This window comes from Megalobrama amblycephala, linkage group LG20 (assembly GCF_018812025.1).
Source record: "Megalobrama amblycephala isolate DHTTF-2021 linkage group LG20, ASM1881202v1, whole genome shotgun sequence".
NCBI lineage: Eukaryota > Metazoa > Chordata > Actinopteri > Cypriniformes > Xenocyprididae > Megalobrama > Megalobrama amblycephala.
Window position 1 is genome coordinate 1767238 of NC_063063.1, and position 26362 is coordinate 1793599.

The 26362-nt window shown below is 35.7% G+C and overlaps 1 protein-coding gene and 1 long non-coding RNA gene across 4 annotated transcripts in view; one reads left to right on the forward strand and one right to left on the reverse strand.

Annotated features, from left to right (window-relative positions):
- The window catches only part of si:dkey-191m6.4 (rho GTPase-activating protein 22), a 32748-nt gene extending 9528 nt beyond the window's left edge, over window positions 1-23220 (reverse strand). Inside the window, exons 1-6 of one of the 3 annotated variants that reach the window (XM_048171165.1) lie at window positions 22561-23220; window positions 12142-12341; window positions 10078-10165; window positions 3300-3422; window positions 710-917; window positions 501-633 (exon numbers count right to left, since the gene is read on the reverse strand). In XM_048171165.1, coding sequence (XP_048027122.1) covers window positions 501-633; window positions 710-917; window positions 3300-3422; window positions 10078-10165; window positions 12142-12341; window positions 22561-22603 — 795 coding nt within the window. In that variant the 5' untranslated portion in view covers window positions 22604-23220. Of the gene's footprint in view, window positions 1-500; window positions 634-709; window positions 918-2583; window positions 3231-3299; window positions 3423-10077; window positions 10166-12141; window positions 12342-18148; window positions 18267-22560 lie in introns of those variants that run through there. The other 2 variants (XM_048171166.1, XM_048171168.1) reach the window with 2 other exon arrangements.
- LOC125255732 lies at window positions 2394-8504 on the forward strand. Its single transcript, XR_007181974.1, has 3 exons — window positions 2394-2439; window positions 7106-7267; window positions 7355-8504. It is a non-coding gene; the product is annotated as an uncharacterized LOC125255732 (long non-coding RNA).
- Window positions 23221-26362: the final 3142 nt, after the last annotated feature.

Sequence of the window (26362 nt, forward strand, 5' to 3'; positions counted from 1 at the left end):
TTAAAAATATCCAACCTCTGGGTTAAAACAACCTAACCTCTGGGCTAAAACAACCTAACCTCTGGGCTAAAACAACCCAATCACTGGATTTGTCCATTTTCAACCCAACTTGGGTTGTTTTTAACCCAGCATTTTTTTAAAGTGTTGTATTGTTCAACTGGTCGAGTTTGATATGCGATTTAGAAAGTAATTAGTATTAATGTACTACATTTTAGAGAGAGTAATTAGTACAGTAATCTTATTACACTGTTGACAATGCAATTAGTAGCTAGTGATTAATTACTCTTTTTTCGAGTAACTTACCCAACACTGTTCATCATAACACAAAAACAACTGTGTTTAAACATATCCAGGTTAAACACTTCATTCCACTCACCATTTATGAAGAAAATAAACATGTACTCTAGTTAAAGACACACTTGGATCATGTAGGTGTTTTCAGATACACCCAGATTTGTTCCTGCACTTCATATATGTTTAGATGTTATGCAGTCACTAACCTCCTCCTCATCTTTGGCCAGGAGCTGAGCACAAGTGAGGAAATCCTCATACTTGCAGAAGGGAACGACTGGCTCGGGCAGCTCCCTGAGGTACAGCTTCAGCAGGGAAGCCACAGTGTGGACATCAGTGTTACTATAGATGGCAATTATAGAGTTAGTACCAGCAGTTGGAGACAGTTTATTGGTTCCGTGTCTTTGCTCGGAGGTACCTGTCAAACTGAGGTTTATCTCCACAGTCAAAGGCCTCCTGAAGCTCTTTAACGAGGTTGGCTTGGCCTGGCATCCGGAACAGACCTTCTTCATCAAGCCCCTGTTCCCTAATGAAATCCACACACTGCTCAACCAAGAGAGGGGCGAGACGAGGACCAAACTTCCTTTCATACTGTACGGTGTCCTCCAAACGCTGCCCAAATATGCCTGAAGAGAATATGAATCAGTTCATTTTTAAAACGACAGATTCTTATACTGTACATGAGCAGTCAAAACAGACTGATAGTGTGCCATGGCATTTAGTCCACATGCTTAAAAAAGGTAATTCAGGTAATATATACAGGGATAAAACAAGCCTATTAACTTAGTCATCGGCCAGTATGGATTTTTTAATATCAGCCCCCGATATCGACAACTAAAGAGGTAATTTACGTACAGTATACTGATATATGTGGGCCTTTCTACAGAATTGGTTCAAAGTCAGAGTTGAAAACGTCTTTTTCCACACATTTTGTATGTATGCAAATTGTATAATATCCAAGGTACGCATTTCTAGTAACTGTGCAGTTAATTCTCATATTGTATTTTAAGAAAGTTTTGGAATATTTTTCTTCTCCCCAAATTTGTCACTACTGAAACACAATGATAAATCATTTAATAAGAAGGGTCACATTGACCTATTAAGATTTTATTTACATCTACCTTGTAAATATATATTTTTTGACATTTTTAAAAGAAGTTTTTACAGGTAAATCAATAACAATTACAATTTTAACAATATTTCAAGTGTAATTTATGAGATTTGTTGTATTTTTAATCCAATCTTTGTTTGTAAAAGGCATAAAGTTTATCATACTGATTTCAAAGTTCATTAGTTTGAATTTAAAATTGAACCAAACACTATAATAACATCTTCAATATACTTTATTTTTGACACAACATCCCATGTTTCGGTCGTGACTGCACAGTTTCGGTAGTGACAGTGATGTGTTGGTAGTGACCACATCACATGACACAATTTTAACTTACATACTAAAACACTAATGATTTGCCTAATAAAATGCACTAAAATGCTTATGATTTGCAGATACTAAAATTTAGTTTATTTCCCCCAAATAAACGATTATGTGTCCCTTTTGTCACTACCAAAACAATGATGAAAATTTTAGATACTTTTGAGCCGCTCAAAGATGCTAATCAGCACATCTGAACAGTTGTACACACAAAAAAAATAAATTTTATGGAATAACACCCAAAAAAACTTTGCTTAATTGCAGAAAAAGGTGTTTGTTAGTGACATTCAGTTTGCACCAATTCTGTACAATGGCCCATATACTATGTGAAATGTGACGGTAAAATTAAATTAACATATAGCTAAGCTGAAATTCAACAATATTTTAACACAATATTTACTGCCGCTGTCAGAGCGCGATCAGACCTCACGAATCGAGTGATGAATGCCGTTGGACATAGTGGTGTATAAGAGGTAAAAAATGATATAAATACTGTTCGGTTTCTCGCACAAACCGATCGTTTCGTGTCTTAAGACATCAATGTGTCGTCACGAGCCGCAGGGTTTAATTTGGATTTGTCTGTCGTGTTTTATTTACTCTTAAAGTTCCCGCTGACTTGCATTATACCACTGACAGACGGCAGCGGTTGCAGTTAAAAATCATCATTTGTGTTCAACTGAAGAAACAAAGACACCTACATCTTGGATGCGCTGGGGGTAAGCAGATCAAATTTTCATTTTCGGGTGAACTATCCCTTTAATACCACAACCAAAACATTATAGTACTTGTGTACATGCAGTATGGTAGTAAAAATCACGTGATCACATGACTTTGTTCATGCCGTTTCATTCTTACCACACCTGCAGTTTTCTGACTGACAGCTTTACTCCACACGACAGTACAGCAGCAAGAAGAATCGCAATTACAGCGGGCATCGAAGTATTTCAAAGAACGCGAAGTACAAAGAAACACTCGTTTTTCACATATATATTCTCTTTCCATCGATGTCCTGTCCTGTCAGCGCATCCGGGTTCTCTCTTGTTTGTGGTAGAAAGTGGCGCGAACTGCTATTGATGCGTTTCAACCGTACTAACGACAAGAATACCACACAGAAAGAATGTTTTGGTGTGGATATAGTCCCTAAACTTGTCTTAATTTTAATCATATCGATCCAAACCAAATTTAAAAGCACGTTTTTTAAAAATCCAGTTTGGCGCGAGACAGCGTTCCTGCCAGCATCAACATGCTGTTCAGCCTTTCACTGTTTAATCTGCTAATGGAAGTGGAGACACGTTGCCACATTGTCTCTAACTGAGAGCAGATAACTTGAACTTGCTTACATTACTTGTTTGAACTTTCTATTAATAACAGGCCCTTTGTAATTTAATCTCTGGATAGTGAGGCATCCTACTCTGCTCAGTGATATTTTTGTGAGCTTAGACTATCTCTAGCCTATCATGTGAACATACTATCCAATGGCAGAGATAAGTAATCACAAGGGGTTTTCTAGCTTCAGTATGTTATTTATTGTGTGGTTTATATTGGTAGCTGTGCTTGAGGTCCACCTGGCATTTACCTCCTCCAAATGGAGCCCATATGACCCGTCTGATGGCTTTCACCCAGTCGTCCATGTCACTTTGGGAGTTGGCCATGAGCAGAAAAGACTCATGGCTCATCGCAGCCTTGTCTTTCTCACCAGCTGAGACAGAAATCAAGAGAGTCAATCTGTGAGATGATGGTGTTACCTGTTTTTCACCACTACATCAAAGATTCATATCTCCCTATATGTCTTGTGTAGTTTCATGTAAATTCATGCAAAATAAATTATGCATAAGGCATTTATTTTTACTGCAAAAGGCTAAACATTCTTAAACATTGCTGTTATTGCTAGCAACCCAGAATATTTGCCCAGTTAAAAGTTTTGACACAAATTAGGAGTTTCTATCCTTCTGTTGTTGATTTCTAAATTAATTGAATATCATTGTTTGTTTGTTTTCCCCAAGATGGATTTAGATGTAATTAACTGTGCAAACATAGAAATGTGAACCTGTGTAAGGGTCATTGATGAATAAAGTTTTTAAAAGTGTAAAAAAACATAATGGAGATATCATTAATTTTGAAGTTTAAATAAGTCTTAACAATGATATTATGTGGTTTTTATAATCAATTAACACTGATTTTGTCCTTTTTTACAAGATGGACAAAATTTGACAGTCGGTTTAACCAAAATTTAGGTTTTACTGAATGACACTTTTGGTTATACTGAATGATGATATTTTCAAACAATGCAAACAGGCTATCATCAAGCAAAAGGACAATCAAACATTTTATATTTAGTACAAGTTTTTAAAATATTTGTTTTATAGCGGTTGTACCGAATGACCTGATGTTTCGGGACATGCGTATGATCAAGTGAAAACATGAATTTTTCAAATAGTTAAAAGAGAGTTAGTTACTTTGCTTCATGACCATGTGGTCCTTTGCAGGTGTCTGAATGATGTCACATCCTGTCACATGATACTGACTGCATGATCCAGAATGGTCCCTTTATATTGGTTACTCCGAATGACAATGAAATTCATTCTTTCTCATAACAAAGCAATGACTTCTACACATAATTTTAATACCATTTTGAACTATGTTGATATATGATGTTATAAAATCATGCCAGAATAAAATATATATACATTTATTACATTTTAAGATATTTTAATCACAAATGAAATGGCTGTATTGGCCTTTGGACAGTTAAACCAAATGATCTTTTGACACTTCAAAATCTTTAAAATACCTTTATATGTAGCACAATATAATTAAAACCCTTTGGGTTCAATAAAAGAGACCTAGTTGTACATACTTTGGATGTCATATATTTGTTTTTTATTATTATTAAGGCCTTTGGGTAAAAATAAATGACCCATGTCATGCCATTGACCCATAAGGTGCATTCATTAAACAGATTTTACTTTGAAATTATAAAGGGAAGTATATAGGTGCTGTACGTTTTTATGTTTTTCACCACTTTCAGTCACCTTTTAGCAAGTTTTTATATGGTAATTTTGTTATATCTCTTACTGGTAAATGTCATGTAGCAGAAATATATATATTCAATAGTATATCAAGTATTTAGCATCAAACTGGGGTTCAGTCCATCTGGACATCATCACACTTTATAACTTAAAGCAGACCTAGAAAGAAAGAAAGCACCAAAGTAATACAGATATTTCCCAATGCCCATAAGCTTTGCAACAGTAAAGGATAAGAAGTAGAACAACCTCCATAATGGCTTCAATTTAAAGCTTAACAATGATAAAGGCAAAATTATTATTCTTCCAGCCAGATAAAATGACTGAAGGAATAAGTCATGAGAAGATAAGTGTTCACAGCAGACTTGACTGAAGTGACAAAACAAAGTACTGATGCAATTAAGATATATAAGACAATCAGACCCAGCGAGACATCTGAGGCTAACGCTCTCACGCAGAGTGGAAGCCGACTTGAAGGCATAATGAGGACCCCTCATTTCTCACCATGGTGTGGCATTTTGTTTAGCATTCATGTCTCCTCAGGAAGTGTCAGAATGTCTGCTGATACTCTGGGAGGGAAAAGAAAAATGGGCTTGTGGCAAAAGTATGCAACAGTTATCTGATTAAGTGAATTCTGGGGACTTGTCTTTATTTAAGCTAATGAGACCATCTTCAGCCATCCTACTTTGGTGACTATATCACCATTTGTTTTTAATTATTGGTATCTGACTGATAACGTAAGGGCTTATTTTTCCCAATTCAAACAGGAAACGTTTTCTATACACACTCCGCAGAGTTTTTATTTGGGGAAGGGTGATTATATGAATACATATCTGAAGGAAACTGACTGTCTTATTTTCATCTTATCTCTGTTTGATGCCTGATAAAGTAGTTTATAAGCGCTGCTCTGCTTTACGTACAGGGGTAACCGCTGTATTTTTGCTTTTCCATTTTTTGCAAAATATGAAATATGAGGTTTACCATTTTCTTTTTGTTTTTGTCAAAACTTCTATTATTTTAACTGTAAAGTTGTTTAAATCATAGTTTTTACAGTCATTTTACAGTTTAAGATGTTACCATAGACATTGGTGTTGGCTCAAATGTACATTGCAACCTTAACAACATGTAGTTTTGTTCTAATATCAGAATTTTCTGAATTGCCCTATGAAATCAGTTTAATTTTTTTCCCAAATTCCATTTTATTTTGTTTTCTAAATTCTATTTTTTCCATTTTAATTTTCTGGATTCCATTTATTTTCCAGTTTTAATTTTTTGGACTCCATTTTAATGGTTAAATTAAATTTTAGTAATCGAAAAGCATGTCTAATTAACTGAAATCATGATAATTACACAATTTAACAATTTATTAAAAGTTTAACAAAAATTACATTTTTTAGGACCCTATGAAATATGTTTTGTTTTATTTCATGTTATTTTTTTTTTTACCAAATTCTGTTTTCTGTTTTCAAGTTTTCTGGATTTCATTTTAATGGTTTAATTAAATTTTAATAATCAAAAAGCATGTCTAATGAATTGAATTTATAAAAACAACAAAATGTATTACTTTTTTAAAATTTCATTTCTATGAAATGTTTTGTTTTTGTTTTTTCAGAAATTCTGAGTTGTGTATTTTAATTTTTCTGGCAATCAAATGAAGACATAAAACATTAATTTAATTTATCTTATAATCATATGACATGAAACAAACTTTTTTTGTCAAACAAAATGCTGCAAAACAGAGCTTTTACTGTTAAAATTAAAACCTTGTAATTATTCCTTAAAAAAATGAAGTTTTAATAATAATTAATTATTACTATTATTAGTGTTAATATTATTATGACATTTGAGGCATAGCTAAATTCTACTGTACAACAGTAATATATTTCTGTCACAATTTCTTTAAGTTAAACCAAACCTTTATTTTGACGGGTCGTCGTGAAGACCTTTGAGTTTCTGAGTGTTTATGATATGACGATAGATTTTCTCAAATGAAACGGTAAAATGCTCATGAAGCGGCTCTGGAGATGAAGTTCATGCATTCATGTCACACATTTCTATATTGTGGCGTCCCAAATGCAACTGTTCTGTACGAAAATAACATCATCCTGATCCAGCATTTCTAGCCCTTTGTAGATTTCTGTATTGACCCATACTCTAACAATGCTGTAACAGTATTTTAAAGAAAATGCTAGAAAATTATCGTCACTTTGATTTCTTAGTGCACGAACAAAGGCATTACCTTGGGGTAGTGGTGGTTTGTGCCTCCGTGGCTTACAGCATCCCTGCCCCATGATGCACTTGAGGGATTGAGCTTGTATAGAAGACTAATGTTGTGCCATGTCTCTTACTCCAACAGACTGGCCACGAAGCCCAACGCGGCACATGAAGTTCTCACACCACACAGAAGTCATGCTGCAGAGGTGTTTGCTTCAAACCATCATTTTCAGAAGCAAATCTTCAATAAAACATTCTCACATCTCAAAAATCTGGATCACGCTAGTCCATATGGTACATCCTGGTGAGTAAAAAACTACTTTTTTCAGTTCAGCTCAAGCAGCACCACTTCACTTCTGTTTCTCTCATTCCCTCTGACTTCTCACGGTAGACTGACAGAAGGAGACGGCCTGCTCTGTTAGTCCTTTCTAAACACCTCACTGCACTTAAGCAAACAAACGGCACACCAGATGCATCAATCTCAGAGGACCTGATACTTGGAGAAATCCTCACTGGCAGATAACTAAAACTTTGTGGAGGCAAGCATGGGTTAGAAGATCCAGTGGCTTCCATGACTGGAGTCCACACAAACACAAAGCATGAAAATCTCCCCAAATAATGCCTTTTTTGTAGTAGCACTTGTCATTTATTTCCCTGCATTGAATGGTGCCATTGTTGGATATTTTTGGATTTTATTTTCCATGTTTTATGGACCCAAACATCATAAGATTGCTTCAATATTTCATTATAGATGTTTCTGAATCTCAGTTATCCCTTGATTCAGTCTGTGCAGTTGTGTTTTCAGATCATTTTCTGAGTCACAACACAATCATTTCCATTTGTCATGTTATTGTTTGTTTTGCATGGAAAAGGTACATTGCCAATAAGATTGTTTGACTCAAAGGAGCTGAAGCATGCCGGTCAGGCGGAGGATGTGGTTAAGGGCTCTTCTCTGGGGACGAGGTGGTGTGTTGACTGAACTGGCATGAGAAAGTGGTATTGGGGGCTGGGTAACTGCTGTGTGTTCAGCTATTTTATTTATTTTATTTGGTGCATTACTTAAGCTAACACAGAATTCAGTTATCTAAATGTTTATGATGCACTTTAGGGGCGAAAAATCGATTGATTATTGAATGATTCTGGATTGTTTTACAAGGACCATCAAAATAAAGTGTTAGAAGACAGCCTACTAATACTCTAATGAGAGTTAGTTGACATGTAGTTGCAAAGATACTTATAGTTAGTAGAATGTCAAAAGTGGACCATCAAAATAAAGTGTTACCATCCTGTATGTATAATGGATTATAAATATACTCATAATGTACGCTGTAATGCATCATAGTTTTTCATAAATATTTGTAACCAAAGTTAAATGCATTATAATTTTTGCAGCTTCCTTGTCACACCTGAAATAAGTTGTTTGTCACGTGTTGTAATGCATTATACTTTCTAAAAGTTTAGCGATTAATTAGGGAAGCTTTTGTCCACCACTAAATAAAAAATTCGGAGAAAAGTCAGAATTGCGAGATATAAAGTGTGCAATTCTGACTTTTTTTCTCGCAAATGCAAGTTTTTATTATGCAATTCTGACTATATATCATGCAATTCTGAATTTATAACTCGCATTTGTGAGCTTATATCACAATTCTGAGAAAAAAGGTCAGAATTGTGAGAGAAAAAGCCGCAATTACCTTTTTTATTTTTTATTTCATGGTGGAAACAAGCTTCCATAATGAATAAATAAGTATTATAACAGTTACAATTATTTCATTACAAAAGGCACAGTTAATGCATTAAAATACTTTTATAATACATTACATGTAAGTCTTCAAATAAAGTGTTACCAAAATAGCACACATTATAATTTGTTATGTTATATTATTAAGTTTATGTGCCTAAATATTCCCATTCTTAGTGCGCATTGCTCTGGAAAATAATGCACCAAATGCATGTTTACCAACAAGGGTTAGATTATTTTTAACCAGGATCTGCACAGACCAGGACTGCATTATCAGAGATATAAGAATTTCAAAATTTCCCATTTTAATATGATTAGCAAGCGCAATGATATACATCAGGCACATGATTTAGAGAGAATTTAATATCTTGTGAACACTCAGTGGATTTGGAGGGCATTTGGAGGTTAGCTCAGCGATGTTGTTTACAGCACAGCTGTAATTAATTATTCTGTTTTCTTTGCTATATTGTTAAAAAATGTCACTGTGACCCCAACTGCATGTCATCAAGAGCTCTGATGGGTGTCACACTGATGTGTTATTTACTTGTCATAAATAAAACAAACAAACAGACATTGAGCATCAGTAAATCAGGTTGGGGCAAAATCACCCAAAATGACCCCTCTGTAATAAGTATTTTCTGAAAGGCCCATTTGATTTCCTGACATTCAGAAACCATATAGACAGTAGCCGGCTTTCCATTACAGATTTGCACAAAACTTTTGCGATATTTTACAAATGTTGATAAAAAACTATTGCGAAATGATGGTTAGTTATGCAACTAAAACGTATTTTTTCCCCTTGCGATAAGTCATTACAAAAATCATGCCAACGTATGTTGGTAGGTTCAAGTATATCGCAGCCATTATTTTTAATTAAAGGAGATGTAGGCATGTTATCCAAGCACTAATTGCAAGGAAAGCCGCTTTTACTTGGGACCAGCCACGTATGAGGTGTTTCTGGGTTTTTCTCCGTCATATCTGCTTCGAGGTCTTAATAAAGTGTAGCATTTCTTTGTTGTTTAGAATCCAGTGTTCCTGTAATTCTTGTCTTTTATGAGTTTAATAAAGTCTCGTCTTCTCTCCAAACATACCGCTCCATCTTTAAAGAATGATCGACTTTTACGTACGCCAGGTGATCTGTAAATGCAAATTTCCATTGCAGTTTTTGCAAAATATTCCTTTTTCAAATTGCCTGAAAAACCACCTCATACAAGCGTAAAAACTTTCTTGTGATATATGGGAGTTTTTTGCAAAATTGAATTGTTTCACATTCTATTCGCAATTTCAATTTGCACTATTTGAAGCGTAATGGAAAAGCAGCTAGCGTTACATGCTGGTTTCAGTATAGGACAGCATTGATTTGAAGATCTGCTCACCTGGCACAATCTCAAAAAGATGTCGACCGGGTTCTTCTGGGTTGGCTGTCAGCTCGTTCACTTGGCTGCCCTTCAGTGAGATGCAGCCCTGCACAGATAAATAGTTAGAAATGCATCACTTAACCTCTATTGATCTCTGAAATCAGTCAAACTTAATTACTATGCACTCTTGAATGTAATTCTTTAATAATCATCAAATAGTCTTCTGGAAATGTGAAACTATTGTATTATCAAAAGCTTGAACATGGTGGTTTGCCATATTACACATTTCATAGTGCCTCCTTCAATTAGATAAACTAACTGAATGAATTCCAGAGATTATTCACCAGGGCGGCAAATTGTATGTAGATTTGGGGTCAGAATCTCTCCAGTGCTTTTAGCCAGGCAGCTGAATGTATTTGGCAATTTTCAAGACAATCCTAAAACGTTATTTACAATGATATTAAGGAACATTCTTTTCAAGAATTTAAATTCTTCTTAAGTTTTGTCTTTAGAACATTCTTAAGAAATGTTTGGAATACAAAATAATCTTCGCTTTATTCTTAAAGGGTTAGTTCACCCAAAAATGAATTCTGTCATTAATTCCACACCCGTAAGACCTTCGTTCATCTTCAGAACACAAATTAAGATATTTTTGATAAAATCAGATGGCTCAGTGAGGCCTGCATTGCCAGCAAGATAATTAACACTTTCAGATGTCCAGAAAGCTACTAAAGACATATTTAAAACAGTCATGTGACTACAGTGGTTCAACCTTAATGTTATAAAGCGACGAGAATACAAAAAAACTAAATAACGACTTTATTCAACAATATCTTGGCCGATTTCAAAACACTGCTTCATGAAGCTTCGAAGCTTTACGAATCTTTTGTTTCGAATCAGTGGTTCAGAGCGTGAATCAAACTGCCAACTGCCAAACACTTATGACATAACGAAGCCTCATTACGCTCCAAACCATGGATTCGAAACAAAAGATTCGTAAAGCTTCGAAGCTTCATGAAGCAGTGTTTTGAAATCGCCCATCACTAGATATTGTTGAATAAAGTCGTTATTTAGTTTGTTTTTTTGGTGCACAAAAAGTATTCTCGTCGCTTCATAACATTAAGGTTGAACTGTAGTCACATGACTGTTTTAAATATGTCTTTAGTAGCTTTCTGGGCATTGAAAGTGTTAATTAACTTGCTGTCAATGGAGGCCTCACTGAGCCATCGGATTTTTATCAAAAATATCTTAATTTGTGTTCTGAAGATGAACGAAGGTGTGGAACAGCATGAGGGTGAGTGAGTCATTTTTGTGTGAACTAACCCTTTAAGTAAGAAAATAAGAAGAAAATAGGAATTAATTTTATTTATAATAATATCTCGTTAATCTGGCCCCTGTTCTCTTTGTGAACAACCAATTAAAAGCCCCAGATCATGATGTAAGGTCTGCACGGACCGCACACTGTTCAATATGGCCGGTCTCCGTTGCCTCCTTTTATCTCAGTGTGTGATTTGCTCTGAGATTTGCCTACACAGCCCTTCCACTTTGAATCCCATTGATTAAAGGCAGGAAAAGTGGGTGGGATTGACATTTTCACACACATCCTAGCCAGCGCAGCATGGGCTCAGATTAATGGTGCTTGGATGAGTATTGACAGTCTCCTGTGATTGACGCAGTTCATCACACATATCAGTCTGACTGACGGGGGTGGACGGTATTGATCGCTTAATATGAGGTGATCATAAACCTGTTAAAAGCAATGTGCAAGCTTGGATTTTGGTGGCAATGTGAAGGCATAAGTGGGATGATTCTTATGAGTCAGTTCCTTTTAGTGAATCAAATACAGTTTGTTTTGTTTCTCAATCTTTGATTATAGTAGCATCTTTGTATGGTAGAGTTTTGGAAAGAGGCGTGTCTAATCCAATGGGTGTGTCTAATTCAGTTTCAATTTACAGTACAGGACTTTGCATGCTACCATTGGAAAACCATCTCCATAGTGCAGTGGTGCAAATTCAGCAGTAGTCATTTCAGGTAGAAGATTTTTGGAGTTGTGAAGAGAAAGGTCTCTGAAGCTGAACGTACCTGTGGTTTGGTCTCCTCCTCATCCTTATAGAAGTAGAGATGGTCGGCACGCAGCACGAACCAGCGCAGCTGCCAGTTCTTCATGATGCTCCTCTGCTTCTTCAGCCAGCCAGCCTTTAGCACCCCCTCTTGGAGACTTGGAGAGGTGGGCCGACATGAGCCACGTGATGGCTCTCCCATCACCATGCTCTTGGACCTGGCTGTAGGTGATGAAAAGAGACGTACAAGTAAATTAGACTTTTCAAGTCTTCCATGATTTAAGGATGACAAACACAGAAGCAGAGGGGAAAACTGTCATCATTTACTCATGTTGTTCACAAAAGGAGAATTGTAGTCTGTTGTATGGCTTCAGAAGACTTCATGAGTCATACCAACCACTTTTTATGAGAATTTTATGGTGCTTTTGTGTCTTTTTTGAAGCTTGACAGCTTCAGTCTCCATTCATGGCATAAATGCATGGAAAAAGTGATCAGTAAGTTTCTTTAAAAGTCCTCTTTGAGTTTCACGAACAAAAGAAAGCTTCACCAAAACCATGTAGGATAGTTGCTGAAGATACTAAATATTCAGTGAATGATAAATCATTTTAGTATCATTGTGAGCAGTTATCATGAATAGATATTAAACAGCTTCAACATCACAGTATGGTTATGTGTCTTACAAATATTCGAATTATTAAAGAAGTACTGGGATAAAAGTTTGGATATAAACACTAATGTCTACGGTAGCGATCAAAATAGAGCAAATCACCTTTTGAAAGTAACTTGGCGCTTCAAATAATGATTATATCAACTACACTGTTACACCAGTAGGTGGCGATAAGTGCCTGTTAAATTTATTTGTCATTGAATCATTCATTCAAGAGATTCATTCAAAAACACTGATTCATCCAGTAATGAAGTCTTTGAGTCATTGAATCATTCATTCGAACAGATTTAAAAAAAAGAATTCATTCAAATTAAACATTTAAAATAGACTGCAGCAATTTAAATTTTGTCAGAACCTCTAGTAAATTACATGTTTGTTTAGTTGTCTGTTCAGAACTGACTATATGCACGGAGCGTTCTTTAGAACTTCCACATTAATATAAGCCAGCTGGAAAACTCCCGGTGAGAGTCATGTGCTGGTGTGTTGAGGATCAGTAGTGTAATACTTAGTTTATAATCAGAATATAGTCACTTAAATAGTCAGGCATAGCATTAATTTAGTTATTCAAATATAAGACGGCATAAAAAATAAATAAATAAAGACGTACCTCAGTGTTCCTCCTTGGCTAAATTCAAATCGACCATCAGTTTTCACACTTTTATGTGAAAAAAAAGCTTCAAAAATTAAATATTTATTGTGTGCTTTAGTTAGATTAATTGAATAAAGTGTGTGTTTTCACAAGTGTGCATGAAATCATTGTGCTCTCTGACTGACAGCTGCTGTGATTATAAAGAGAGAGCGACGCTCGCTTTCTGTGTCATTCATTCACAAGAAAAGTTATTGTTTTTCATCAGATTTGAGTATTTCATACTTCACATTGACAAAATGTGTTTTTAAACCTAGTTATTTTATAATGTTTAATATTTAGTCAAAAACGAAGTGAAAAGTGATTAGAGGAAATGGCTGATATATGCGCAAATAAATGCTACTTTGCCGCCACCTGCTGGTTAAAGTGGTAATTATTGTCTTTTTTATTTTTAAATAAGTGTTTTCTACCAAATGTTGAATTTCCTACTTTTTTAAACGTTCGGTTTTACAATGGGGACAATCTCAGAAGGATGAACAAGTAATGTTTGTGGTCATCACATTAAAAATAACATTTGAAGTGCTGGAGAAAATAATGTGTGTGTGTCTAATTACAGACACGGCATTTATAAACGGTCCCAATAGCTTCGTCTTTATTGCAATCAATAAAACTGGTTTATTGGCAAATTAGGTAAATGTGATAACTGCATTAACATATGAATATTAAAAAGTCAACCATTGATGGTTTTGAGAGAATCGTGATCTCTATCTGAAACAAACAAACAAAAAAAAAAATAGTTTTTTATAAATATTTTAACAAAAAATACTCAATTTATCCAGAATTGTGCAGCTCTAAAGGCCCGATATACTTCAAACGAAATCAAAGAACAAACTGATGTGACGTCATTTCGAACAAAATCAGGCCACAACGAAGTTCGTTTTGGGAGTTCAAAGCGAACTCAAAAATTTGCTCCAGTTGCAAAACACCTTCGTACTACCATTGGTCCGTGACTATAACGTAATAGAAGGTGTGCTCTGAGGCTCCGCCTTCTTTCATGCAGAGCTTTTCTCTGGCTCATTTGATCTGTTGAGTCCATGGAGGTAAGATCTCCACAGGTGAAAACATGATAGCTGGATAGGCGCTTTATAGTAGGAAATGAAGTTGTGCGACATCAGATGTTCGATAACAGTATATTGCTGCTCATGTATTTCAAACTTCATGTTACCCCTAAACGAAGAATGAAAAACAACTTTGTCGTGAGTATACATAGTATATATAATTTAGTTCATATCTATTTTATTTCAAATAACAAAATTAGTTTTTTAGTTAACTATTATTATAACCGTGCTGTAGGGCTGGGTATTGACACAATTTTCACGATTCGATTCAATTACGATTCACATACTTTCTATTCGATTCAATTACGATTTCGATTCGATTCAATATCGATTATTTTGGATGTAGTATTTCAGTTTCAGTACATGGCAAATTTTCTAGAGGAAAAAAATCTCTCAACTGATGCTGTAAACTACACATGAGAGTCAGCTGGTACTACTATAATAATATTGAAGATTAAATTAACTTATTTATATACAAACACTAAAATTACACTCAATGATGTTTTTATTATAAATAAAGTTTAGAATTACATAATCATATTTCTACTTTTTTTGAAATATAAACATTTAAATCGTGGCTGTAATAACTGATTTATTCAAACATGCATTAAATATTGAAGAACATTATAATGAATATGTGAACGGTGCATAGCTATATTTATCAGAATGCTGCTTTCTAGAGTTCACTTTTCTAGCTGACTTATGAGTTTATGGTCACTGAATATGTTTTTCTGAGGTAAATGTGACGTCACGTGACATTGAAGCTGTTTTATTGACGTCTTTCCGAGGTTGAAGCACTGATTGAGCGATTACACGAGACATGATACGGATTTCAGTAAGTTGTACTGTATATTTTAACATACCTTCAGATGTTCATTCATGTTTATTTCGCTGTAACTGGTATTAAAGCGGAGGAGAGGATGATAACATGCTTCTCTTTAACTGAGGCGCTAAAGCGATCCGTCACGCCACATTAAACAGCGCCAAAACGGTATTTATTTGTTGAATCTCATGATAAGATGGACGTCATTTGAAATCTGAGACTTTGCTTCATATCAAAAGAAACAAAGATTATTGCGATTAATTGGATGGGAGGCGTTACATATTCTGCTCATTCATCAACTGAAAACAGACTAGACTAATCGATTCTTGGGATTTAAGAATCGATATCGGTTCGTAAAAATGAGAATTGATTAAAATCGAGAAATCAATATTTTTTACCCAGCCCTACCGTGCTGTGTTTGCTTTGTGTTCAGCTTCATCTCCTGCAGCAGAATACGAAGCATCATCCTTTTTGGTCTGTACCAGTTACCCTCTGGTAAATTTATCTGGGATTCTCCTCTATCAGTTGCTTGTTTTGTCATGCCCAAAGGGAATGAGTTCTCCTACTCTAATAGGATCTCCAGAGTGTAATTTAGTCAGAGGTGCACTTGATATAGAAACCTCTGCTGTTTGCCATTTCACATAATATACTCTTGAGATGCCGGCACTCTTTTGTAGTCAAACAAAGATTTTTGGAGTATAACCTATTTAGATATATATATAAAAAAAATTGGGAATTAAACAGATTTTGACTGATTTATAAAATTTGGAAACAGGCCACACACACAAGCTGTGGTGCTCGAGGCTTCAGGCTGGACTACGGACAATTTATGTCACCATGGATAATTTATACGAGTCAGTCCAGCAAACACTTCGGTCCAGCACAAGTCATCTTATGCCTTTGGGCTGTAGAGTCAAAATCAATGCTTGTCTGGCTTTTTTATATTATTTTTCACTCCCAGTCCACTGGTGAGTGTCTCTAAGAGTCCCATTCATTTTCTCCATAGGGGAATTGATTTTGAATGATAACTTACAAACCTTTAAAGACAGACCTACTGTGAGCTACAAGGTTGTTAATGGATGGTATTATGCTTTTGCTGAAGCAGTCAGTCTGCATTATTTAAGCTTATTTTTAAAATAATTGTGTTTAACAGCAGAACTAGTGGTGAAAAACTTCATTACACATGATGGTGTACAGAAAAATCCACCAGAGAGTCATGACAAGTGAAACATTAGCTCATGAAGCACTGTGAATGATGTAATGGAGCCAGTCTCTCTATACTCTCAAAACACCTAAATATTTGATTTTTAATTTGATTATGCTGTGTTCAGTGCTTCATGTGATTGTACCTCTTTTCCTCAGTAAAGCCGTTAAAGGGATAGTTCACCCAAAAATGAAAATTTGATGTTTATCTGCTTACCCCCAGGGCATCCAAGATGTAGGTGACTTTGTTTCTTCAGTAGAACACAAATGATGATTTTTAACTCCAACCGTTGCCGTCTGTCAGTCAAATAATGCGAGTGAATGGGAACTCTATCAATAAGAGTCGAAAAAACTTGCATAGACAAATCCAAATTAAACCCTGCGGCTCGTGACGACACATTGATTATTGATAGAGTTCCCATTCACTCGCATTATTTGACTGACAGACGGCGACAGTTGGAGTTAAAAATCACAATTTGTGTTCTACTGAAGAAACAAAGTCACCTACATCTTGGATGCGCTGGGGGTAAGCAGATAAACATCAAATTTTCATTTTTGGGTGAACTATCCCTTTAAGTACACAGTCTTATACCTTTGAATTTTTGTCCAGATTTCATATACTTTTTTGCTTAAAATCAAAGTTTGATTTGATGGCTTGATTCATGGCTTATAACTCTTTAACAAAGACTTTTTTTGAAATCCCAATGGGAGAAATGAATAGGAAAAAATACTTTCGGAACAACACCACTGAAAAAAGTGGGCGGGCACTGTTGCACTCTATTACCTGGTTCTTTGGAATACCTGCTTTTTTGATTGGTTACAGCAGCACAACTATTTTGATATAATGACGCTAAATTGTATAATTGACCACTGTCCCGAACTTTTTTACAATATAGCCATGTTAGATGTCTCGTATCATTCTGCAGTATGTTGAAGCCTTGAAGGAAAACCAAAAATGTTTTGAATTACCACTCTTTCTCTTTTCCTTCTGTGTGTAACAACAAAAACATTCAAATTTTCCCCCAAATTGGCAGGAGACAACTCTTCCACCTTTTTGTTGCAGACTTTTTATATATAATTTGCCGTCTCCACTAGAATGAAATGTTTTCTAGAAGTGGAGGTATTGAGTCAGACTCTTAGTGAGACAAATGTGTGATGGCTGCTGGGTCTGTCTCCAATGGCCTTTTCCGTAATGTCTCGTCGTCATCAGAGCTGCAGGCTTCTTGATTGTATTAGCTGTGTCTATGGGTGTGGTGGGTTCAGTACCAATGCTCTGTCTAACGCTGACCAGAGGAAGAGATGGTCTGCATTGGTAAAACAAGGGGTTTCTGCATGTCTTACTCGATATGGTTATGATACATAAGCAGAACTTTCTGATGGGTAAAACTGCCAACATTTAGCTACCACTATATACAATTGTAGTTATAGCCATCTTAAAGTTGCAAGTCATAATAAGTGGCCTTGTTCTGCTGTGTGAGATACACATAATTCATTGACAAATCATTGATAAATATGATATTTAACATTCTTCACTCACTAAATTTTATTTCTATGAATATTTTGCATTAATGGAACCTTTTGGCTTTGATGTTTTTAGCAGAAATACAAACATTCAATGTTTTAAAACCTTACCTCAAAGCTGTAAATTGGTGGACTTCATGACAGAATAATTTTCACTGCACTCTGGTTTACACAAATGTTTTGCGCCAATCAGTTTTTGAAAAGATTGAGCATTTCAGTGCCGAAGTCAGCTGGAATAGAGTGCAGACACCCAGAGCGCAAATCTCTCTACACGATGATTCATACCTTCCCACTCTGTCAGGGGCGTTTCTAGGATGTGGTCACCAAAACTGCCTGTTTTGGCACGGTGGGGATCGACTCTGAGAATAGTTGCCTCTAAAGTTGCAATTAAAATATAGTGGAAAGAATGTTTTCAAGTTGTGCATGATGACAGTGGCGCATAAATTTAGCACCTTAGATAAACTCCACCTCAGATTAAGATTAGTAACAATAAGTCACAACCGAGAGCAGGGGTTTTCAAACGTTTTAATCCCATGAACCTCTAAATGTCATGGACCCCCTTCCAAAAATATAAAGGCAGCTGCATTTAAGAAAAATAGGTGTGATATTATATTTAGGGGTTCAAGTGCGTAGCACTGAAACCCTATTGTAAATGTTCAAATTTCCAAGGATCAGCATTCTCCTCCCAGACCAAACCGTAAATCATAGAGACTTGAAACTTTGAGGGCTGGTAGTACTCACATCGTCTACAACGTCACCAATGCTCACCCCAATTGGCTTAACGGGTGCACTACAGTGGTGAAAAGTATGAAATTGCTCATAACTCCTAAACGTTAGGCGTAGACTCAAGTGTCTTCTATCATTGAAATCCTTGGCTCAAGACGGACAGAATGCATGCCTCGGATTTGACCGTCGCTTGGGTGAAATTTTTGGATTTTTTGCAAAACCTACAGTACTTTTGCAAACTGGTCCGAGGTTTTTGGCCAGATCTGAACCAAACAAGTGCAGCACGATTCTCTGGAGTCTGATTGTCAATAATTATCCAAAAAAAGTTGATATTTTGATTCACGGTCTATAAGGGCCGCCAAAACATTCAAAGTTGGTGGAGCCACGTTTGCTAAAATGACTATAACTTGTGAACGGAATGAGATATTTGCACGAAACTCGGCACACATATGTACAGAGCCCTGCACATGACATGCAAGAAAAAAAATTTAATTGTGCGCACAATTTACCAATTCATGAGCATGATTTATAAATCGAGGGAACGAAATAGTAAATTGTGTGCATGTTTTAGTAATACAAGGGAATGAATTAGTAAATCGTGCGCACGATTTAGCCTACTGTTTTTTTCCTGCATGTCATGTCCGGGGCTCCTTACATATGTAAGAGCTCATTCTGTGGTCAAGTGAGAACGGATGCGGTGACTGGCTACTTGGTGGTGCTATAACATGAATAAAATTTAAAAATGGCTATAACTACGCAACCTGACATCTGATTGACTTGAACATTGGCATGTCTTTATCCAAGATGCCAAGACTGCCTTTGAGGACATTTGCGTATCTCGAAAAAACATGCATAAAGGATTGTATATCACGCAATTTTTTTTTGCACACGCCCATGCCATTCATACCACATGGTAGAACTCCTCATTCTGAACAACATTGCCTTTTTTAATATATATATAAAATTATAAAAATGATTGCACAGATTCTTTATTACATTAATATCTTGAAAGGCTGATTTATGTGGCTGTAAACAGCATAGTAACATTCCAACATCAAGGAAAAACATCAAGGTTATGGGTTTCATTTCCAGGGAATGCATGACAAACTGATAAAAGTGATAAAATGTATACCTTGCAATGTCAATGCAAATTGCTTTGGATAAAAGCATCTGCCATGTGCATTAATGTAATGTCCTTTGGGAAATAAAGAAAATATAATGTACAGTCATCTGGTCGTTATCGCAAAACAAACCCCTTCAGGGTGATGTAAGACCCTGACGCAATTCAGAGAGGCCCTGAAGGGTTTATTTTGTGAAAATGACCGAGTAACTGTTAGGCTTGCTGCAGTAGTCATTGTTAGACAGCCATACACCCGATTGCATTACTTGTCCACCGTTGTTTTGCTTTTTTATAGAAATAAAAACATTTAGTTCAGTTGGACAACAGATGCTACAAGCAGCTTTATCACGTGACGAGTGTAAGGAGAGATGACTGACAAGACGATGGCGGAGGATATGGTGCGCAACAGATCCGAAGCATCATTGACAAATATCTTGTAAAATGTGTGGTCAGTTCCGCCACTCCCTATTCACAGAGAACATGCGATCGCAAATTCGAAAGTAAAAGGCGAGCGCGCATTCAAGAGCGATTTCAATACACCACATATTAATAGCGATTCCCCAGTGTAATCAGTAATACCAGTGTTGTAGCAACTTTATTTATTGGTGTGAAAAATTCCTCACTATAACATCCCTACTGACTGTACATTGTCCGGCATATTACATGGCTTTTACCAAATAGATGAATAAATGAGGAACGATAAATGAAAATAGCACATCTGTGTTGGAAATCAGTGGGAAATAATGTCATTAATGACTCACCCTCATGTCGTTCCACACCCGTAAGACCTTCGTTCATCTTCAGAACACAAATTAAGATATTTTTGATGAAATCCGATGGCTCAGCGAGGCCTGCATAGTCAGCAAGATCCATAAAGGTACTAAAAACATATTTAAATCAGTTCATGTGAGTTATATCTTAATATTATAAAGCAGTTAAAAAACAATACCAATATCTAGTGATGGCTGATTTCAAAACACTGCTTCAGAGCGTTATGAATCTTTTGAGTCAAATCAGTGATTCGGATCGCGTATCAAACTGCTGAAATCACGTGACCTCGGCGCTCCAATCCACTGATTCGATTCGTAAAGCTCCGAAGCTTCAAGAAACAGTGTTATGAAATCAGCCATCATTAGATATTGTTAAAAAGTCGTTATTTTGTTTTTTTTGGCACAAAAAAAAATATTCTCATCGCTTTATAATATTAAGGTAGAACCAATGAACTGATTTAAATATGTTTTTAGTACATTAATGGATCTTGAGAGAGGAAATGTCATCTATGCAGGCCTCACTGAACCATCAGATTTTATCAAAAATATCTTAATTTGCGCTACGAAGATGAACGAAGGTCTTACGGGTGTGGAACGGCATGAGGGTGAGTAATTAATGACATTTTTTTCATTTTTGGCTGAACTAACCCTTTAAGCATCTTTATACAAAACTATATGAGCAATTATAGTCAATCATTCAAGAGCGGCGTGCAAATAAATTCACGGTTCGTGCTTTGACATCTCCTCCCAGCAGATGCCTTGATGTTCAGCAGGTAGCATAAGGCAGATGGGGGGATGGGCAGGGAGCTATAAGAATACATAAAAGGGTAAATCACTCAGCTTCTTTTTACGCATTGAGCTTTGGTTATTAACACCGCATCATCCATCAAGTTGATGCATGACGAATGAAGCCTTGTGCTTCAGATCTTCCTCTGCCTGTATTTCACATCTCACCCAAGACTGTGCTATAGGCTGCTGATGAATGATGATCAGCCGCTGTGGGCGTGTGTGTAGAAGCGGACGATAGTGGAATGTGTCTTAACGTTCGTCTGTTGAGGTGGAACATGCATCGCTGGAAGGTCGTGGTTCGTCGTATGGTCAGCCACAGCACAATGAGAGCCAAGCAATGGGCTCTATTTATTGTGGGTTTTCTTGAGCCACAGAGTGCATTTAAAGATTTTTTTTCCTTTTTTCAGCTTTTTGATGGTGAAAAGAGTTCATATATCAATTTCAGTCATCGACCGATATGGGTATTTATTTCCAAAAATGTGTAGTTATTATGGCAAGAATGAGGTTTAATTTCATCAATTGAGATGTAAACATATATACTGAAATTACTACATTTTTATAACCAATAAAATGTGACGTCAATAATTTCAAAATGGCAAAACATAATTAAATATGGCAAAATATTGGCAAATTCATCAGCCTAGTCAAGGCATTATATATGTCACAAATAGGTATACCTGATGTTCACAATCACATATTTTATGGGATTAAAAAAAAAAAAAAAAATCATAATTTGCTGCTTTTTATGAGAATTTTCAATTTGAATGAGATGCAGATATCTCACTATATAGACATTTTTACACAATTTATACAACAGAATTATTTTGATTATCATAACAACTGTTATTAACGCAGCAAATTATTAAATGTATATAAAAAAGATTTTTTTCGCATCTATATCTATATTTGTGAGATTATGCCACTGATATATAATCGATCAATTGCATATTCCCACAGTTAAAGTATCAGGAGCAGATCCAGCCAGTGTGATGAGAGCATCTGAAGCAGAGATGCTGTGAGATCAAAGCTCGTAGTGTGTGTGTGTGTGTGTGTGTGTGTGTGTGTGTGACGCGGCCCCTGAGAGGTGACAGATGAAATACAAATGCAGCGTACTGTACCTCTCCTGGTCTGTCTGATCTTTGGACTCAGCATGGCTGCCATCGATGGGCTTCACTTCCTCTGCTCTGCATATTCCTCCTCCTCAGATCTTCTCTGGGTACATTCTCCCTCCTGCTCCTCTGCTCCGTGGCTCCCTCTTCCTCTCCTCCTCGCTCTCTCCTCTCTTCCCCGCTAGCTCGCTGACCTCATGTTGCAGGCACCGGCTGGTCGGGGGCTGGGGGAGGGATTCCTCTCACACACACTGACGCGCGCACATGCTCACTCTCCGGGTCTTACACACGCACGCTGGTCCACACCCACCAAGCGTTGCATTATTCATTATGCGCTCCTCTACATTGACCAGTCAGTGTGTGTGTGATTACAGCAGGCTGTCCAGAAGAGCAAAGCCGCCCACCTTCTAATTGGTCTCAGGCATGTGTACTCGCGCTCCCTCCATCTCTGGGGAATCTGCCTCTTTCATATGCGTGCGCACACATCTCCATTAGGAATGTGCACTGTTGGACTAGTCCAGTATGTGTTTTGCAAGTAACTAGTCAACTGGTAAAATAGTGCTCAAGTTATTTTCAAATTGCAGATGCAGGCATCAGAGTCCATTAAATCTCTCACATAAATCTCGCTGTTTTCTGAATGTGTTTGGTGCTGCTGATATGGTCTAATACAGTGGTTCTCAAACAAATTTTACATGTATATATTGATATATAACTAATTAAATATCGTGATTAATCGCATCTAACATAAAAGTTTGTTAATAAAGTGTGTGTGTATATACACACACATATTACACACACATTATATATTTACAAATAAATTATATATATATATATATATATATATATATATATATATATATATATATATATATATATATATATATATATAATATATATATATAAAAAATATGTAAACATAATCTTAATTTGCTAAAAAAAGTACAGCATTACAGCAACATCAAATTTTTGATTTATTTTGATTATATATATGTATATATATATATATATATATATATATATATATATACACACACACAAACAGAAATAATTTTCACTCCAATATTGTAATAATAATAATAATAATAGTAATGTATTATATATAAAATAAAATAAATATAATGTATTTGAAATAATAATAATATTATATAATAAAAAGTATATATAATCATAATCTTAATTTGCTAAAAAAAGTACAGCATTACGGCAACATCACATTTTTGATTTATTTTGATTATATATATATATATATATATATATATATATATATATATATATATATATATATATATATATGATTTATATGATTTATACGTATATGATTTAAAAGTATATATAATCATAATCTTAATTTGCTAAAAAAAGTACAGCATTACGGCAACATCAAATTTTTGATTTGTTTTGATTATATATATATATATATATATATATATATATATATACACACACAAACAAAAATAATTTTCACTCCAATATTGTAATAATAATAATAATAATAATAATAATAATAATGTATTATATATAAAATAAAATAAATATAATGTATTTGAAATAATAATAATATTATATAATAAAAAGTATATATAATCATAATCTTAATTTGCTAAAAAAACTACATATATATAAACAAAATATGTATTTATAAGACAGTAATTAAGAAAAAGATTATTTTTTAATTTTTTTGTGTGAAATATCCTTTTAATGCATATTATTTATTTATTTATTTATTTTTTTTTAAACAAGAATTGTCATAAGAAATGATAAATCTCATGAAATTAACTTCTTTTAAAACAATTATGGTGTAAGGGTGACGTAGTCTAATGTTTGTGAATAAAACAGGATAATTTGTAGTATGCGTCATATTTTTTTATATTTTAACTTAAGTGATTTTTCAAGCAATCCATTACTGGTTTTTACTGGATTACTGGTGTTACTTCACTGGACACTGGAGTGCTGAAAAACAAAATTACTCAAATTGCCCGTCTCAAATCTCCATTTAACATTCGGTCCGCCCTTTTTCTCCTCCTGCCCTTGTCTTCCTTTTCTTCCCCCGTCTTGTTCCTAAGCCACCCCCAGAATGGCAGATAATAGCAGCGGCTCCACCAATGCCATTCAGTAAGCTCAGCCCTGTAGACCGCAGCTGGTCCTCAGTAAGGATGGGGGCGGGAGGGAGCCTGACGGAGACCTAAATGAGACAGCAATAAAAACCTCATTCAACCGCCACCGGGGCCGAGAGCTGCTGCTTCAGGCGCAGGGTAACCACCACTGACCTGCCAATTCCCAAATATACTCTACCATCTCAAATAAAGCGCTTTGTTCTCTCCCAGTGCGTGTTTGTCAAACCGTGCCCTTTCAGACTCCAAAACTATGTAAACATTACAGATTAGATGATGCACTTCGTAATTTCAAATATTGTACGTATGTATTCATACAGTTAATGCACAAAGTCTTGTTATGCTTGCATACTTATCTAATAAAGATATTCTGACAAATTCATATTGCAATTTATCTAATGTGAGTTCTACCCGGAAAAATGCCCATGCCAAATGATTTATTTCCCATAAACATCCTTTTTGGCAGATGCTATTTTGGAAATGCACATGTCCTAAAGCACTTAGATGGGATGCATTTGACTGTCTGGTCATTCTATACCCCCGTGAGCTGGTTTGTTGATGATTTAGCTGTTTGTTCGAAATGCTTCTTTGTCCATTCTCAAAAATGCATTGCGTGTGGTCAGGATGTTTAGTCTCCCGGGGATGTGTTTTTCCAGTCGGATGATCAGAGCACCACTGCTGGATTATTTGATCTTGAGATGTGTTCTTGAAGTGGTACATGTCATGTCTTTCATATGGCGATTTCTTTAAAGAACCTATTCAGCTCAGGCTAAAAATACATTACCTTGTAGCTTTACTGAAAAGATTGGGTGATGTATGTCCTTGACTGTAGCTTTCAGGTGGCAGTGGGGGGAAAAAAATACTAAAAACGACATTCATGATTTAAGAATAAAATGTTTTTTTTTTTTTTTCATCACATTAATGTTGCAATGTCAAACCCTCAGTCTATTATGACATTAGGGACCAAGTGTTCAATAAACCTTGGATTGCTCAGAAGAATTATGATTAGCGCTGCTGCTGCGATGCAATGTCATGTGACTTATTGATTTTGCGAAGTATTAATAATTCAGGAGGGCACCTCCAGGGACATCACATGCGGTGATGGAGCAACAGGAGATGTTTATGGTAGATTTTCAAAATGATAATGATGCAGATCTTCAACTCGCCCACCAGAGTTGAAAACTATTTTATTTATTTTTTCAGCAGACTTGAGAGAAATATCATAAATTAAACTGGTTGATGTAATTAAATGTGAATAAAACAACATAATTCCACACGTAGAATGCGTTACTGGTGTTATTTCACAGATCTCGCACTCGGACCACCATTTTCTATGTAAAATATCAGTTCTTCCATACCATTTTGGCTTCTCTTTGATCCACTTAAGCCTAATAGCAGTGCTGAGTTTTGTTTACTTTGACTTCTGGTGGGAGTAATCGGATTACAGACCTCCAGATTCATTTCAAGATGTGGAGCACCAAATAACAATACTTCAAACCTCATGCACTCTGGTTATTTGTGTTCATCCAGTTAAGAATAAGCATTTAAGCAAAATTTGGTTTGATAATATAGGAACTTAGTTCTTTCAAATTACATTATGCATGTACTCTAAAAAAGTCTGGGTTAAAAACAACCCAAACTGCATGGGCTGAAAATGGACAAACCCAGCAGTTGGGTTAAATGTTTGCCCATCCTGCTGA